The sequence below is a fragment of the Hirundo rustica genome, chromosome Z (genome assembly GCF_015227805.2).
Source record: "Hirundo rustica isolate bHirRus1 chromosome Z, bHirRus1.pri.v3, whole genome shotgun sequence".
Lineage (NCBI taxonomy): Eukaryota > Metazoa > Chordata > Aves > Passeriformes > Hirundinidae > Hirundo > Hirundo rustica.
This window is the reverse complement of record NC_053488.1, coordinates 6,111,046-6,129,961: the sequence shown is the minus strand read 5'-3', so window position 1 is coordinate 6,129,961 and position 18,916 is coordinate 6,111,046. Positions and strand designations below refer to the sequence as shown.

The window sequence follows — 18,916 nt, the reverse complement described above, 5'->3', positions numbered from 1 at the left end:
AGATCCAGTGACCTGATGCAGTTTGCCTGGTGTAAAACATTGCTAAACTTTGCAGCTGCGCTCACATTTCTGGCTAGGGTTCGCCTAAATAGAGAAGTAGAGCTTACAGCCAGCAGACCGTATTTTGTCTGCAGCCAGGCTGCAGGTGGCAGGCTGGAAGGCAGAGGTCCATGCTCGGCATTCCCTGATGCAACACTTCTAGCGAGAACACACCAATCCGTGCAAAATCCTTGCCGTGCTAAATTAAGCAAATCCTCCCATGTGAAATTAGTCACACCAGGGACGGCTGGTATATGAGGTATTCCACCAACAGACACCATGTTGATTACAAATCTTGCCTCCGCCAGTATTGCTTCAACATGCAGCTGGCATAACTGGAAGATTAGCAAGCTTCTTTATGTATGTATGGCACCTGACACATCCTTGTCTCCAAATATTATATAGCACAAGCTATATAGTTATATATAGAAAATTTTGCATCTTATCTCCAACAGTATGGGGGGAAAAAAAAAAGAAAAAAAAAAAAGGAAAGACTGAAGAGCAGAAGGTATGAGTAAAATATCATATACATCAATGGTTTCACTTCTCTTGGTCAGATGTTGACTCCTTCCTCTTCCCCCTGAAGCAAGCTGTTAATTTGCTTTCCCAGCTAACAGTGCAAGGTGCAGTAAGCATGAAGGTATGGTTAGGTTTTCCTGTTAATTTAAGCATGTCAGTCTAAATTGTAGTACTTTCCTGGTTCAGTTTCTCCAAAAAGCTACCGCATTCGGCTTTGCTGCATGGCAATGCTCAGCAGTTCATAGAATCATCAATTCACAGGATGGCTTGGATTGGAAAGGACCTTACAGATCATCCAGTTCCAACCCCCTGCTTTGGGCAGATATTCCTTCCAGTAGACTGGATTGCTTAGAGCCCCATCCAAACTTGGCTTGAACACTTCCAAGCATGGAGCATCCAGAACTTCTCTGGGCAACTTGTTTCAGTTCCTCACTAACCTCTCAGTAAATTTCTTTCTAAATCTAATTTAAATCTACTCTCCTTCAGTTTAAAGATGTTATCTGATATCCTGTCCGTGAAGATCCTGATAAAAGTCTCCCTGTCTTTCTTAGCAGCTTCCTTCAGGTACTGAAAGGCTGCAGTAATGTCAACCCAGAGCCCCCTCCAACCTGAACAACCCCAGCTCTCTTAGCCTGTCCTCACAGGAGAGGTGCTCCACTCCTCTGATTGTCTTCATAGCCTTCCTCTGAACCTGGGCAAAAAAAGCAGTGCCCCAATCTGTGACTCCAGGAAGCACAGGAGTAATTATTTTCAGCCAGCAAAGAGTGGATGTCCATAGTTTCTAGATGGATTTGGACTTTGCTGAAAAACGAGACCATCCCTAACGTGATATAAAACAAAATGAGAATGAAACTTTAGTATGTCCATTTGTGGGGTCTTAGGCTTGCAAACTACATATACATATATTTTTATCACTCATGTACTTAAAAATGGCAAAATCTTGAGAACAAAAATCTAGAGAAACCCTGGTAATGCAATACCTAATCAATTTATTTTATTTAATGCTTAAATCCATTAAGGAACAGACACAAACCAACAAGAGATCATGGTTAGAAAGTCTCTCACTGTCACACTGTATGCAGAAAGATTATGTCTCCTATCACTTGTGCTGGACTGGACAGCTTTTTTCCACTACTGTACTTCTTAGCAGATTTCTGTGGCAAATCCTATAAAACAAATTCCTAATTAATTTGATTTCATGTACAGTCCTGTTACCTACATGCATGTGTCTAAAACTGAATTTCTGTTATTTTTGCTTTAGTGTTCGTGGTAGCAAAAGACTGCTCCACAGAATGAAGTTAGCTATTGGTTAGCTAAATACTACAGCCATTTCAGTAGATATGGACATGGTGGAAAATGTCCATGCTAGCAGGGATAAAAGATATTTTCAAATCCTAAATATATGCATGACTACTAACCATGTGCAAGGAAGCACATTTGGAAACTGCATAATAAGATGATGAATGGAGCTTTTCCAATGTATTTTTTGGCGAGCCATTGATTTATTGTGAAACAAAATCTCACAAATTTTTGTGAAATTAATTGTCAGAATTACCACATTCCTAACCAAAATGCCTAGCATATGCTAACGGTAAAAAACCAAGCTAGCTCCAGCTGCTGGAAATTATCTCCAATGTCACACATTGCACCAAGCAATAGCTGGGTTTTGGTTCCTCACATTCCGAAAACCGTACAGATTGTTTTGAAGTGCAATATGTTGTGGTGGTGCAGAACTGTTTTATTAGATTTTTGTAAGAAGTTTATGTTATGGTTCGTTTCACTGTATCCCCAATTCTGTATCCCTTTTGTGTTGTCTGTATAATAAGGTATTTTGTGTCAATCATCCCATACCTCACATGACATGTAACATCCCCTCTGCCCCAACCCCCCTCTCTGGGGCAGCTTGCCTATCACTCCCGGGGTCCCTCCCAGATTGTGAAATCTCCGTGAGAGAGCTTCAGGTGATAGGCAGCCTGGGGGAAATTCCTTTGGCTCTGGATTTTAGTGGTCTGAAGCTTGGGGGTGGGCACACCTTGTTACCCCCTGAATCCCCTGATTTGTTGTCTTTTTGTATCCTCCCTGGGACCCTCCCCCGCTTATAGGGGGTGGGAGGGAGGAGCAAACTCTCTCAGCCGCTGGGTTCTCAGCCTGGAATCTCTCAGCCGCTGGGTTCTCAGCCTGGAAGCTCTCAGCCGCTGGGTTCTCAGCCTGGAGAATCTCTCAGCCGCGGGGTTCTCCACCTAGAATCTCTCAGCCGCGGGGTTCTCAGCCTGGAAGCTCTCAGCCGCTCGCCTCGGAGCTTGGAGATCTCTGCTAATAAACATCTTTTAACCTGCTAAGCTGAGAGCCAGCCTTTTCTCTTCTGCTGCTGTTGACTGTCACCTTTGGGTCCAGCTGCCAAGCCGAGAAGCCAAAACGAACTGGAAACTTTGTGTCTGTGTTGACCCGAGCTAGCTGGGGGTCAGCTCCCACCCGGAGCGGGGACACAACCGGACGCAATATGTAAAAACATAAAATTAACAATTTCCTTGTGCCAAGATTCAAAATAATGCTGAGAAAATAAGTTCGTAGATAATTCTAGAAATAATGACCTATAGCAGAAAAAAACCCAAAACCAATCCTACACCTGGAAAGATACTTTCACCATTTTTTTTTTTTTTCAGGAACAACTGGATGGATGGAGTGATTCCATATGTAAGAATTTATTCAACCTGATAGATACTGTTCAAAATAACATAATGGGATTTCTACTATAAACTGGACAATGCAATGGATTTGTCTGAAAAAAGTTTATTTGAAAAACACTCATCAACTAGTATTAAGAAATTATTTTCCCTCTCTATATAAACCTATATACAAATACAGATTTTAATATATATATACCTATGCACACACATACAGAGTTTTGAGTTAAGTATTACTGTATTGGATCCATAAACCTATGTATCATACAACAATTTGGTTTAAGGTTTTGCATTTCTTGGATATAACAGTCTTCTTTTTTGTCTGCAACTGTGTAAAAATTAAACAATTAAAAGACTCATTATCTCAATGCATCGCTAGTAATTTCCTGTAGACACTGTTATTCACATTAGTAGTTAACGTAGTCCTTCTGCTACTAGTGGTAGACATCAACTGGCCACTGCTGTTACTACTGTTAGGATCAAAAGTCTTTTTACAATTGAAGAGGCTGAAAAATTGTCTCTGATACTGAGAAGAAGCATAGTAATAAATAAAGGGGTCAATGCAGCAGCTAATGCTGCTGATAGAAACACAGAGCAAATAGGCAAAGTAGAGATACTCTAAGCTGTTGTCATACGAAAAATGGATATAATGAATTAAGAGGAGAACATTTGTTGGTCCAAAGCAAATAATGAAAACAGAAAAAACAGCCACACACAGGAGCAAGGCACGTGTCTTCTTGTTTTGCTTTGCAACAATGGTGGAAGAACTAAGGCAGCGAATGATACACACATAGCAGACAGTAGAAACTATAAATGGCACAATGAAAAACACGGAAGAGAAGACAGAGAAGAAGTGGAGGTAAAAGCCGTGAAGTTCGGATTCTCTCAGCACATCGTGGCAAGTAGTTATGTTCAAGCTGGGTATTTCCATTGTTTGCTCTCGCAGGAGAAAAGGTATAACCCCGGTTATGGCTACAAGCCATATGATGAAACACACCAGTGAGGCACGAGGTAGTGTACGCCACCCCAGGGACTGCATGGGGTACACCACTGCTAGGAAGCGATCGAAGCTTATGCCCGTCATAAGCATTATTGAGCAGTACATGTTGCAGAAGAAGGCAGCAGTGATGAAACGGCACATCTGAGGCCCAAAAACCCAGTCATTGCCAGAAAAGTGATAAACAATCTTAAATGGGAGCACGCTTACAAAGAGAACATCTGCGAGGGCCAAATTCAGCATGTATACTACAGCTGGCTTCTCAATTTTCATCTTTTTCAGAAACACGAGTATCGCTGTAATGTTCAGAGGGAGACTCAGCACAAGCACTAGGGTGTAAACGGAAGGAACAAAACGAGTCAGCCACGGACTAGTGAGGTATCTTGCTGTGTGAACTGACAACACCCATTGTTCGTGAAGGAATGATCCAGTCTGATTGGTGGCTCCTGATCCAACTTCCAAGTCATTTTCATTATCACCATCAATAGGTATAAGATCAGCATCGGGACTGGAAGAAAAACGTACGGAAAAGGTTCTGATGCCTGGTATGCTGCTGTTACTTGGAAAGCCTGAAAAGTAAAAAAGTATTAAGATTAATGAGCCGAAATTTAGATGGTGTGGGGAAGTGAAAACATCTTTCAAGAAGGAAAGTTCAGATTACATTAAGTAAACGAAATAATAAGGTTAATTTCTGATTCAAAGCACAGGTTGCCCACAGGTCAGCCATTTTATTTTAGCTCCTCCTGCTACAAATTTGGGTAAGATGTCCTCCTTTGTCTCCTATCTCTTAGTTTGAAAGTTTTTATTAGTAGTGATTCTAGCTATGCTTAAGGATCCAATCTAATCTATGCTCTCTTTGGGCAACTTTAACTCAAACACAACAGGGAATTTGCCAGCCTTGAACTGTCTTGGCCAGACCCTTAATGCATTTTTTAAGAAATGAGACACTGTCATAAATACTAGTACTCATTCACAAAATTCTCACTAGCAGTACTCATCTCCAAAATCACAAAAAGTAAAAGTGCTATTAAAACATCATGGTTTTGAAATATTTCTGCGTGCTCTGGAGACATCTTACTCAACCCAACAGCTCCCAACAAAAGAGACGGCAGAGCAGTTTTAGGGGTAGATGTTTTTGCTTGTAACAGACAGGTAGCCACAGACTGTGCTGAAACACTTTCTGAGTTCTGCTTATCCTAACCTACAGTGTGTAGGACAGCATGCGTCCAGCACAGCCCTGGGGCACTGCTGAAACCTACAGTTCCCTCTACAGCAAGGTCTTCTGCAGCATGGTTTGGTAGCTAAGTCAGGACAGGGTATCTCTGCTTTTTGAATGCAACAATCCAGAAAATCAGCGCGATAAAGCGTTTAATATCTGGCAGTGGGGTTTTTCAATGCAGAAAAGGAAAAACCAACCTGTGGTGGCCTTACAGTTATAATTAATTCCAATCTTATAACTGAAATGCGATTGATTATATAATTTCCTTAATTCTGTAACTCAACTAGGAAGGCCCAGGCTGTTGAAGGTTCAGGCTGCTATTGGCTGGTGGGCCAGGTGGAAACTGGCTCAGGCTATGAGAATTGGCTGCATGTGTCTTCTCATCTGTATCAGGAAAAGGGGTCCCAATAAATTGGGCTGTTGCTGCATGATCCTCGTGTGTCTGTCACTTCCCTGCCTCTCACTGCGATGCCAACCAATCAAAAGAACTATTTAGGCATTATTTCAGCAAAGTTGTTTGTATGGAGAAATATTTTGTAAGATTGTCATTTTCAGTTTTAGCTTAATCTGCTTTGGCGTAGAGTAATTCAAGTGTGCTGTGGGGGTAGACAGAAGTGAGAAAGTTACAGCAACTCGAATAACCAGCCACCTGTTCGGCTGTGCAACTGATCCTTTGTTGGATCCTGGACAATTAAATAAAAATGATGGTGTCTTAGCTCAGATCTGTGAGCTGAAATTATATGGTAATGATTCACCTGTGTAAGATGCTGCTTGTTAGAAGCAATTATTTGTTCAATAGTAATTGAAACCAATTTTTTTTCTTTTTTTACCAAAGCATTTGAAGGAGCCAGATGGCAAAGAGAAGAGTGGCTGCAGCTTTGCAGCCAGTTACCTCCCTTTGTGCACAGGCAGTGAGAGAAGGGCCCTACCCGGCATAGATTTTTGGGAAATTCAGCCTTGAATATGGGGGGAGATCAGAGGACTGGTAAGGCAATTTGGTGATTTTATTTAGAGCAGCTGTGCTTTATGTACCATGCTGTGTCACAGAAGCATTCTAGGGGCAGAGAGACAAAAGGGAAGTGTTTGAGAGAATAGTTTTCATATGCAAAGTGACTAGATTGCAACCTCTGCTGGTCGGAAAAAAAGATGCTGGGAGCTTGTTACAGAGACTGTCTTAGGAATGATGTAGTTTGAAGCAGCAATGATGGAAGTACAAGAGATTTGGTGATTGCACAGAAGGGCACTAAATGCATTTATACAAGGGTCTATTCTGTCTTTTTAAAGAGAACACGAACAACAGGCAGAACTATAAATCCTTAATCTATAACACTTCCTTGTAGGTTTAGTCCAAGCTGGCTCAAAGAGTCAGCTCCTAGCTTGGCAATTAAGTTGCAGCCCAAGTCCTTTTGTAGGACGCTTGTAACTTCAGCCTGTGGCTGACATCACAAGAGTTAGGAGATTTTCTGTATTTAATGATCACTGCAATAGAAATGTCACAAATGACACCACTGGTCTTCATCTCTTTTGGGAGGATTATAACTGTACTTGAATGAATGTCTGTCTCTCCCTCCCCCACCCCCCTCCCCTCAGATTTTTTACACCCAGAAGTTTGTCTCCAAGGGAAAGACATCAGTAAAAGTGAGGAAAAATCTGTCAGCTGTACCTATTGTATCTCCAGTACGCACAAGTTTTATGAATTTATGACTTTGAATTCTATGAGTATTTACTTCCAAACCAGATTACTGAAAGAGAAGACAACGATAATTTTAGTCCCCCAAAGGTTGACATGTCCTTCTTGCTTTTTCCAACGCAGTAGAACAGTGTGGAGAACCAAACAAGGAGGTGACATGGTTCCATGTGAGGAATGCTTGTTTTGGGGAACACAAGATATAAACAGACTTGAAAAGAGAAGAGGTAGACCCTGGAGTTAGGAACTGTGTTGCCAAGATTACCACTGCATGACATGGTAACTGAGGTACCTCTTTCATCCCGGTATCCCTGAACTTTGAAGGACCTGAGCTGTGCTGCAGTTTCACACTTTCAAGAACTAGCAAGCCAACCCAATCAGACTCTTAATGGCTGAGGTTAAATCTCTTAGTGTGGATGCCCTGGGTGCTAACCTGACCCACTTCTCATTACTAACTCCTAACTTTTCCTAACAGTATAAAAAACAAACATGCTACAAAAAAAAAAGCTATGAATGGGACAGGTACCTTTTACTCACCACCAGCTGCTGTCTTAGCTACTTGTTATAGTTAATTGAATATTGCTAATCATTTTAATTATATTGTGAATTCTTGGAGACATCTTGTTTACAAGTTTATTAGATGAAGTGATTTAGAGTCACTTTTACTCCAATACAGACATTTTCTAAAAACAGAATCCTATTACAATAAATCAGTACAAAAAAATTTATAAATAATTTAAGTTTAGTTAAAATTCTGTGGAATAATACCCTGATTTGGTGAAACTTATGTGTTCTTTGTATAAGCAGAGGCTTTCTAAGTTCAGAGTTGAACTCAAATGCCATTCTTTCAACACCACCTCCATACTGATTCCTGTTCTTCTATGTCCCCATCTTGAACTTAGATGACATGGGGTACTCCTTGAAAGCCAGGTTTGTGGAAAAATTTAATGAAGCATCACACTTGCTATTTCTGTGCCACTTGATAATATAAAGAATGGTGAATTAAACTTTTTTGAAAGAACTAAATTTAATTTGAAACATTGAAAGCCATGTATCAGTTCTTATCCTTTACCAAGATGCTTGTATGACACAGTGTCTGCGTCATTCTAGAAAAAACAATAGGCACTCCATACTTTGTGAAACAGAAAGGAAAACAGATACTGAGGTTTTGTATTCCTTTTGTGTCAGTGTCTATATGAAAAAGCTGAACATGGAGGTTTATTCACAGAAGGGAATAGGATGAAATCTTGTCATATTATTTCAAAAGATTGTAATGAACTTTCATAGCAAACAAAAAGGTCAGTATGGGAAAGAGGCATTACATTTAAACTGGATTAGTACAAGACTGCCAATATACAGTAGCTCTAGAGAAAAGGTTTTGAAGCTACTAATAGCTACAGCTACACCAGAATCAGTGAAATTATTCCTTCTAGCTTTCTTCAAGCTATAGATATCATTTGTCTAAAACATATTTCCCTACAGCTTAACTATTTTTTTAGTAATTCAAATAATCTGTTAGGAAAATAGAAGTAAAGCTTGTATAATGATCACAAATGTTCAGAGGGTCATCTTATTTTTTCTAGGCTGTCATCCAGTCCATTTGGAAGAAGTCAAGATTGATTGATTTCTATTTATATAACAAATAGTAACTCTGTCATATTAGCAATGAGAATAACAGCTCTATCAAAATACCTACAAAATTTAAACAGGTATGAAAGAACAAGATTAGTAAACTGTGAACACAGAAACAGCAGGACAAGCATTGAGGTTTTATCCTTGTGGTGTGTGTAGTCAGGTCAACGAATGATATGCAAAGTCTTTTCTTTGCCTCCAATAAGTACGTCAAAAGGCAAAAATTACGTAGTATCAATATGACACTCAAGTTGCTGGAAGACTTCATTTAGTCCCTGTGTTTTTTTCATCAGTTCTCCAACAAGGACATAGAGGAATTATGTAGAAAGCTCAGGAAGTTTGTGATTAATTGATTTTAACAATCCACAATGCACTGTCTTCTATCACTTATTACATATTGTTCATCTCACAGTCAGTATATACATATGCAGCTTACCCTGACATTTTTTAAAAAAATACAGAGATATATTGTGATTTCTTCTCACGTCTACTGTCATGTGCAAGGGACTACTCTGCATACTCTGTGAAAGAATTAGAGAGCAAAAAATACAACAGCTTTGACCAATCTTAAAAAGCACTCTTGAGCTCCGGAAGAAACTTGAAAAATATTTCTGTAGGCCCATAAATATGGACAGGATGTTACAAACCAGGAGACTTTATATCCCAAGGGATATCTTTGAGATGTGAGAGACTAGAGAATAGGCTCCTACACAAGCCAATTAAATTTTTCCGTGTGTGCTGCTGGACAACAATTAATACTGATTTCTGGGCGTGACTGGTGACAGCTGCATACTAGCTTATAACAAATAGGTTTCTTTTATCTCTCCTTTGTATAACTCAAAGTGATAAGCATCTAGAATCTAAATTACTCAGTGGCCCATAAATTAGGCCTGTGAAGGCAGACTGTGAAGTGCATGCCAGATACATTAATGAACAAAATAAGACACAGTCTAGTAGGAGTGATGACAGTTATTTGCTTTTATAAAGCTAAACCTGAATCATTTATGAGTTCACATCTCCATTTATACAGAATTTATTACTAGATTACACAACTGATGTAGTAGTGATCTGAACACATTTTCTTGGACTGTTGTGCTCTTGCCACTGGGTGTCTGCTCCTTTTTGCTCTCCTTTCTCATCTCTTTAACTACATATGCTGGCTTCGAACAATAACATCTCTCTATCTTGCCAGCATTGTCCCAAGGCAGGTAAGTCCAGGCAAGTTCAGACCTTAGGCACCTCAACAGCACTTGGTCAGATAATCTGTGGGCACTTAACACCCAACCTACTGCAAAACTAGTGCTTTTTTACCTGCCCAAAGGAATAGCACAGGCCAGTAATGTGGTAACTGTGCGTAGTGGAGGATGGGGAAAAGGCAGCAGAGAAGCTGCAGGTCAAGGCCAGAGCAGAACTCAGGATAAAACAGTGCACGGGCAATAGGAACCAAGTACGTTGTGGTAAAAACAAGGAAGGTTATCTAGGACAGTGGGGAAATGATATTATTACAATGGGAGTGAGCACAAGAAGAGCAGAAGACATATTCAGACGATTGGGTTTTGTTAGTTCTGTTATGCATGAAGTAACTGGAAGAACAGCACCCAATGGTGAAATCTTTTTCCTAGCATTAACTTGTATAGCTTGTCTTTGTTTGCACCACCAACCCCTTTCCTTAAGAATATAATCTCCTTCGACTTCCCATATGAACATGATTTTGACAGCTTCATTCCCACTTGCTGTTGTGCCAAAATGTCTAGCAAAAATTATTTGTCCTCTCTCATGCTTCCCTCCCAGCGTAGTTATAAACACTAGGTCTATCCCCTTCCAGTTTAGCTCAGTAGTCAAAGTATGCTACGCTCTGAAATTTTCTCTCATCTAATCAGCCCTTTTACTATTTCTTAGTCCCATGACAGCAGCACTATCACCACTAGCTGATTGCGAAAAATCTTAAACTGAATCAAGCAAAACAGTAACAGCAAAAAACCTGTGCTGAACGCACAGTCCTTTGTACTGCTGTACCTCTGCCATAAAGTGTGAGGTTACACGCACAAACCTCTTCTCTCACCTTCCTGACCTCAGCAGCTCCATCATCTAACAAGCTCTGAGCAGGACGGTTCCATGGGCTCGCCAGTTAGGGTACTGACGTTGCTATTAGTGGATAACCATTAAATACCCGTGAAAGTCATCTGTCTTCTTGGGGTGGATATTCTGAACTGTTTCGTGCTGGCAGATCTTCCGAAGATTGCACCGCCTAGAAATTCAGCTGGCACTCCTTCCCCTTCCGTTGTTAATGAAAGGTTAAGAGAATCCAGCAGCCAGTCTCGCCAATCTGGTCCGTTCCACCATCACCTGCTACTGCCCGCCCGCCTCCTTCGCCACGGCGTCACCCCGAGCCACCCTTCACCAACGCCAGCCTCCCCTCGCCTGCCATGAGCACAAAGAGCCGAACAAAACTCGGGGCCCGCACCCGCACTAGAGCTCCCAAGCGGGCGGCCCCACGCCCCGGCTGCGTGCGGGCACGGATGCTGCGCTCTTGGGGACGCTTTCTGACAATCGCCCCCCCGCTCTCGGAAGCACGGCCGGTCCCCCCGCTCCCCGCGGACGCACCTGGCCGGGGCGGCGGGCAGCAGAGCAGCGCCAGGGCGCACAGCAGCGCCCGGGGCCGCATGGCCGCGCGTTCCTTCCCTCCGCCCGTCCGTCTGTCCGGCTGTCCGGCTGTCCGTCTGTCCGTGCGGGCAGCGCGGGGCCGGCGAGCGCAGCCCAGGGGAGGCCGGGGCCGGGGGAGAGCCGCGCCGCGCCGCGCCTTCCTCCGGCCGCAGGGAGCGGGCTGCGCGGCGGGGCTCGGCACGGGGAGAGGAGGGGAGGGCAGGGGAAGGAAGTGGAGGAGGAGAAGGCTGAGGGGCAGCTCCCGGCGCCCCCATGGGACTCACAGCCCGGCCAGCAGCCCCTGAGCCCAGCTGGGACACGGGAAGCGGTGGCGGGCTCGGGCGGGGTGAGAGGTCCGGAGCTCCGGAACAAAAGGTTGTGCTCAAGGAATTCCAAGCTGAGTTTGCCAAATTTGCAGTCCGAATGCCTCACGGGAGCGGTTCCAAGGCCAGATGAAATGCCGGCATTACTCACAGCTGAAAGATCACGCCGGTTCAGAAAACCCTTTACAGTTGATGTACTTTGTATAAAGGAGGTGACGCCCATGCTTGCTTTTATTGCATGTGTTCAGCAGACTGACTGCTCTACAAACACAGGACAACCCAAGAGTGATTCACTGCCCAGCCTTGCAGCCCTGTCTGCTGTTCCAAAATCCCCAAGAATGTGGTGCCACTCCCCGGTGCAGTGGCATGTGCAATAGACAAACTTCGGAGTGCTTCTGCAGTCCTTTAGAGATGCTCATGAATCAAGAGGTGGTTGAAGCAAAACCTACCTTTCCTTTATAGGAAAGTATTTTGGTAATTTTGCAGCTATTATTTAGACGCTTTGCTTTAAAACCATCCCAGTGATGTTTCAGTGCTTTGTATTTATCAGGCGTGTAGGAGAGTCAGAAGCTTTAAAGTGGACACTCTGGCTTGCTGGGGTGTGCTATCCGTGCCTCGACTGTGTATCCTTCTGTTTACAGCAGTACAGACAAAAAATGGGAAGGAGGGGAAGGCTGATTTGAACTTGCTTATATGTATTAAGTGCCTTTATTACTGCAGAAGCACTGACCTTGTTTTTAATGGAGAATAAAAGACATGGAAAACAAATTTCCCTAGTCATAAATACTGGTCCGCAGTAAGTTCTGTGTCTCTATGGTGTTCCTCTCACAGCACTACCACCCATTATAGCATGGTTGAAGCTGGCTCCATTTGTATAGAGCAAGAAACAAATGCAAGTTTTATAGCTGGCTAGCCTTTCTATAGCTCTATTATTCCAGGAAACCTAGAAAAAAAAGCCATATACTTAATTGAACTATTCATCTGTTTAGAAAATACCTTAATCAGAGGCAATTATTTAATTTGGGAAGAAAAAGTGAGGCTGTTGGTTGTTTCTGTGGTCTCACAGTTCTATAGACATACACAAAGATTGCTTTTATAACTTTCTAAAACCAAAATAGAACTGAACTAAAACAGGTAGTTTTAAAAATTACCCAGGTTCTCAAAACAAACAAACAAACAAACAAACAAACAAACAAACAAACAAACCCCACCAACATATACTGATATACTGCCAGTATTTTTCTTTCGTTATTTAAAAAATAAAAATTAAAAAAAAAAAAAAAAAAAAAAAAAAAAAAAAAAAAAAAAAAAGCCTTAACCAGTGGCCTGGTGCTTGAGGAATAAATTAGATTACAGAGTTCGTGAAACATGCAAAGAGAAACTCAGATTGAACCTCCAGGAAGTATTTTAGTCACAGACATTAGAAACAGTCATAGGGCTTTGCTATTTCATCTTTGTAACCTAGTTACTATAAATAACCATTATAAAACCCATGCTTATTAAATTTCATGTCTGCATATGAAAACCAAATTTGTTTTGTATCCTGTAACTTTGTGAATCAACTTGCTCCTTCCTCTCAAGATCATCTTATTGTAACAGATGTGAAGAGTTCATGACTTCTAAAGCTTTAGTTTTTAATTCTACTCCTTGCACCTTTTTCAGAGTTTGGGGTTTTTTTTTTGTAGAAGTACGTTACAGAACAAAACTTCATTCCTGTTAAGCACACCAAGTCTACCAAAAAAGACTGCACCTATCTAGTGAGTCTGCTACATCATTACTGTTTGTGGAAGGAGACCTTCCTTGCTGCCAATACACGTGTCAGAGGTGGGTAGTTACTGCTGAAAGATGAGCATGGAAACCTACCTCAAGTGAGGAAATCAGTCATCTAGTTTTAAACTTTCTGAAATTACGTGACTGTCAGTATCTGGATTTTCTGGGAGAGAAGGTTGTGGTTTTACTCCTGTGTTCTTTAAAAGAAAGACAGACAGCTAAAGGAGGTCCACAGATCAGTGCAAAGTGAAACAGAGCAAAGCTAGAGCTTGTGTTGGTGTTCCTGTCTGCCTGGCCTAAGCAGAGGGATGTTGTTCTGCAATTCTGTGGGTAGTTTTGTATCTTCAGAGGCCCTTGAAAATGGAAAAGTTCCAAAATAAACTAAGTCAGCTGCCAAGCACTCTTAGTCAATTCTAAAGTAAACTCTATCATGTGATAGAAAAATGCAAGCTACGGGGTTAACAGACTAAGACTATTTCCTATTATAATTTCTTTTCACTGCCACCAGTTAAGGAGGACAAAGTTGAGAGACAGGCAAGTTGTTCAAGGAAAGGTGCCTTTTCTCCTGTACTGACAACACATGCACAGGCCCTATTCACTTGTACTGGCTTTTTTTTTCTCAGATTTTTTGAACCAGCGATGCAAGTCTTTCCACACCACCATCTCATGACTGAAGCTGGTTTCAGCAAGTCCTGTCTAATGTTGAAGTCCCCAAATTACATCTTACAGTAGCCTCTAAAAAGCCTTTCTTTTTTGTTGTACTCGGTAGCTGTCAGCAGCACTGGGCAGCAGTGGATGATAATAGAATCACACTGCTCATTTGTGTGCTACTTCATACTACCGTCATTCTCAGGTGTAAGTAGAAAACATTGTGGTCAGTCCTGTTTATCAGGGTTCATATTATGGTTCAGTGGCAAGGCCCTAAACGCAGCTAGCTAATTAAGGAAAAAAGCTTATAAAGGAGTTCAAAGAAATTAAATGGAAATTACTCTTTGATATGCACTAGGAAGAACAGGAAGCCCAGGAATTGGCTGGAAAAGGGACATGCTGGCACACAGACAGTGCCATTTGTGCTTGTTATTACGTGGGGACCAAAGAAGCTTTTCTAAGCTTGCCTGCTCCAGGAAATAACCGAGGAATGCACTATCTGCATTAGAACCAGGCAAGTACTAGATGTGTCAAGTGTATCGCACAGAATTGCATATCCAGGAGTGAGTTACTCCCACAAAGGCTGTGAGGCTCTGGCATGTCTCACCAGCACAACTCCAGGCTTTTGACACAGTACCTTGAAGGTCTGTTCTTAGGAGCAACATCACACCTGTGGCAGATTTAGTGCTCAGCTAGAGTTTGTTAAAAATATAGTTAGACTTGTTAGTCAAGTCCGTTGCAAATAAAAAGGAGAACAAAATATTGGGAGTTTAATTCACATTCAAGTAAAATTCACTTATCTTCTTCGGAAGGAAAAGTGAAGTGCTGATTTTGCTTTTCTATCCAGCTATTTTGAGTGAACCGGGGTATCAATACTGCAGCATTTATGTCATATTAAAATGGCTTATACGCAACCAGCTAGAAGAAAAATAGAATCATGTAGTAGTTTTTTAATCCTTTAATTAGGGATGTTAACTGTTTTAAAGTAATCATGTGTTCAAACTTAATGTCATGCATAAATTAATATCTCTGGCAAATGTAATAAATTTTTCAGCTCGTGTAACACCACAGATCAGTTGGTGTGTCAGCTGAGCTTGTAATCCGTGTATCTGCCAGTGAGTTCACGCTGTTCTATTCCCTTACCAGAGTTAATGCTTATTTAATATATACTTTTATATTTCGGAGTTCGGTGAGACATTCCAGAATGTCTCACTGTCTTTCTTTTGAAGTGTTTGTCACAAGAAAAGTGAGAGAAGGAAATATTTTCTATTGGTCACATTACCTATGGCACAAACTTTAGCTCTGTAGGTGTAAGTGATAGTTCCTAGAGCAAAATCATCCTCACATTCAATGGCACAAAGGCCATGGAATCTTCCCTGCTGAGCGGCTTTCCCCAAGTGTACTGAGGACAGTCAGGCTTAATTACATGCAATTTTATAAACGCACTGAAACAAGTTATTTCAATTAATCACCATCTAGATTGTAGCTTTAATAATTCCTTGAAATGAAATTCAGGGACCAAGCCAGTTTAATTAGGTAATGTTTATTTTACATAGAACAATCTCCAAAGAATATTTAAAAAACCCAATCTAAACACTGATTTTATTGCATTTATTTTCTTAAAAAAAAAAAAAAAAAAAAAAAAAAAAAAAAAAAAAAAAAAAAAAAAAGACAGACAGACAGGCACAATTTAGGTATTCAAATACTTCAAACTGAACAACTGTTCGCTATTCAGATTTCCCCAATACCACTCCAAAGGCTGTGAGAGTAGAAAATGACATTTTGCACAAGGCAGTAGTGCATTTAGTAGGAATGAATCGCAAAATATATTTTTGTGAAGAAAGTCATTATTGTCGCTTTATAATTACCTATAAAATCTTTTGAATTGCACAATAAAAGTTTGCTTTGCCATTGACAACTGCCACAAAATAGGCCTATTATGTAACTAAATATTTGCTCAAACTATCCCTTAAATTAGGTTTTCTTTTGGTAAATACTTAAAAGTCTAGTATCAACTATATTATATATCTGAGGTAATTTTACAATGTTTCAATAGGAAGAAGTTTATATATTTAACTAAATTCAATTTCTGTCTACCTTAAAAATCTACACAATAGCTGTGTGTCCTAAAAAATATTCTGATTTGAAATTACCAACACCAATGAAATCTGGAACTGTTTAAATGAATCGATTTCTTGGTCTTCTGTTTTGTTATCAATGCTGAAAAGGCACTGTGTACATTCCTCTGAACATTTGGTGTTTTAGGGTGTATTTTTAAAGTTAATAAGCATCCAGCGACAAACTTCAAATGTTTATAAGCAAAAAAAATACTGAACAGACTTCCCACTGATTGATGAAGCCCATGATATCTGAAAGTACTCATTTTCCATAGAACTTCTTATTCAACAAGAATATGAGCAAATTCACATTCACTTTAGCTTTATCAAACATTTTCATTACAGCCACCCCTTCGTACTGCATCTGAAGCAAATCCTGAAATAAGAAAAAAAATCATTAGTGTCTGTCTAAATCCATACCTTACAGTTAACAAGATGTGATAAACATCACCAACTCCAGGTTCTTCTTAACTGAAACAATTGCAAGCAACTATTGGGATACATGTGGAAAACATCATGTGTCCTCTGGACCCTAAGCTGCAGAGGGTCAGTAGCAGCAAATCAGAAGAAAAACTGCATTCTGTGTATTTCCATTTTCTTTAAGTATTTCCTGCTTGCCACTGAACTAATGTGGTCATTGATTTCGTGTAGTTGCCCCAAGATAAACGTTAATTCAATACCCATGCCCAGCATCCTGCAGAAGTCATACAGTTACTCTCCACAGGAGCTGCTGCTCTGTACTGATTGACTGGTTCACACATACAAGTGAAAAAAAAAAAAATACTTTAGAAGTCAGTCGTTACAGGAAATGCAACAGCAGCGATATAACAAAATAACAAAATTCAAACCTGGAAATGGAGCTGCACTTTTTCCATCTCAACTCCTAAAAATTTTGCTTTGATTTCAAAGTCACCGACTTCTTCTCCAGGTGTGATATCAAACATCACATTCTTAAACCTTGAAATAAGAAAAGTAATTGAATACATAAGGCTGTGCAGTTTCATATAATCCAGAGACAGTTTTGGGGGAAAAGCCTGCAGAACACAGAAGAACTTTGACCACAAGCACTGTCTTTGGCATTAAAAGAATCGCTCCATCCCTCCCTGCACTGCACTCCTGCACTCCATGCAGTGTCTTCTTAGAGACCTTCTGGTGTACTGGTAGTTTGAAATTCGGAATTCTGAAGTCTTTTGTGCTGGAGAAACGACCCTCAAAAAAATCCCAACCGAAAAACCCAACCAAAGAACAACAAAAAAACAACCTACCAACCAAAACCAAACCAACAAACAAAAAACTCAACAAAACAAAGCGCCACAAAATAAAAAAAAAAAAAAAAGGCTTTGGGAAGTTCAGTGAACAGGTCAGATCAAACATCATGTGGCTTCCTCTACCTGATGAATCCACTTGGGAAAAAAGAAAAAAAAAAAGGAAAAAAAAAAGAAAAAAACCTGGAAAAAACTTTTCCATGCAGAAGGTGAATGGGAAGGTGCAAAGAATCAGAGACTTTCACTACCACAGCCTCAAAATGGAAGAACACAAATTCATCCTGCCGTAGTGAAGAAGAGCAGAAAACCTGGGCTGTACTAAGTTATTTGAAAGTGACTGCTCAATACATGAAAAAAATTGCTACAACTGCTTGAAAATGTGGTCGTTAATAGCAAGTCTGCTGCCAAACTTGTACTTGTCCATGTAAGATGGTGCTAGGGCTGGCTTGTTAAAATACTTTCCCAAGGTAATCACAGAGCAAGGTACAAAGTAAAAAATTAATTATGACAGTTAGACTGTAGCATCCTTCTGAATGCAGAAGTCTGAGATAATTTTAGCTGTGGCACAGGAAATTGTTAAGATTTCTTTTATCAAAAGCCAGGCCCCTTCAGAAATTGTTGATTAGAAAATGCTCCGAATTGTTTTGTACTGCACTTACTGATTGGTTTGAAGATCTTCAATTTCTAAGATGACACCTTTTTCATGAAGTCTTGCAGCTGTGTACTTTAGTGAGGTCTGTTTCAGCTTTTTACTTCCCTTCACATCCTCTTTTCCATCTAATTTAATTGACCTCCGTGAATTTCTGGAAAGAGAACAGGAAAACTGGCTTTTGGTGTATTTTGTCAGATCCTTAATACTTCAGCTACTCTTCTAACCATAACTTTCTTTCACTCTTTCTTGAACTTCTCTAAAAAAACAAAATTAACATCCCAAAAAATCTAAGAGTTAGAGGAATTTTTAGCACGCAGTGAATCATCTAAGTATCTTGCCAATGATTTTGAATCATCTTTTAGCACTTCTTTCAATTCTATTGTGAAATGCAACTCTGATCCTAAAGAGGCCACAATCCTCAGTTTAAAATAGCATTTTGTAAACAAAAGGTGACATAAATGGTAAATACTCTGTAGTTAGAGGTAATTTTTGGATCAATGAAGTGCATACTAGGAAAATTCCTATTCATGTCAGTAAAATGTTTTCATTTTGACACTTTGTTGGCATTGGTGGGAGGAATTGTTTTCAAGTAACTGCACCATACCTGGAAGGTTAAATTATTTAGTCATTTATTTATACCTATTCCATTCTAAAGATAAACTCAAACCTTTTAAAGAAGAAATAAACCAATAATTACTTCCCAAAGCTTCATGATCTCCAA

General features: G+C 40.4%; 2 protein-coding genes across 8 annotated transcripts in view; both read right to left on the bottom strand.

Moving 5' to 3' along the window:
• Window positions 1–3,356: 3,356 nt before the first annotated feature.
• On the bottom strand, window positions 3,357–11,489 carry F2R (coagulation factor II thrombin receptor). Its single transcript, XM_040090223.2, has 2 exons — window positions 11,382–11,489; window positions 3,357–4,808 (listed from the first exon to the last, which is right to left on the bottom strand). The coding sequence occupies exons 1-2, from the start codon at window positions 11,440–11,442 to the stop codon at window positions 3,607–3,609; spliced, it is 1,263 nt and encodes a 420-aa protein (XP_039946157.1). The 5' UTR covers window positions 11,443–11,489; the 3' UTR covers window positions 3,357–3,606.
• A 4,347-nt stretch (window positions 11,490–15,836) lies between these two features.
• Window positions 15,837–18,916, bottom strand: part of IQGAP2 (IQ motif containing GTPase activating protein 2) — a 126,950-nt gene continuing 123,870 nt past the window's right edge. For all 7 annotated transcript variants that reach the window (XM_040089651.1, XM_040089652.2, XM_040089655.2 and 4 more), the window contains 3 exons: window positions 18,203–18,346; window positions 17,127–17,235; window positions 15,837–16,654 (listed from right to left, as the gene is read on the bottom strand). In XM_040089651.1, the coding sequence (XP_039945585.1) occupies window positions 16,541–16,654; window positions 17,127–17,235; window positions 18,203–18,346 (367 nt within the window). In that variant the 3' untranslated portion in view covers window positions 15,837–16,540. The remainder of the gene's footprint in view (window positions 16,655–17,126; window positions 17,236–18,202; window positions 18,347–18,916) is intronic.

Excerpts from the sequence above, each read along its gene's own strand:
- F2R (XM_040090223.2), bottom strand. The coding sequence starts at position 11,442 with ATGCGGCCCCGGGCGCTGCTGTGCGCCCTGGCGCTGCTCTGCTGCCCG. Across the intron at positions 4,809-11,381 it reads CTGCCCGCCGCCCCGGCCAG|GCTTTCCAAGTAACAGCAGC; the intron begins GTGCGTCCGCGG and ends TTTACTTTTCAG.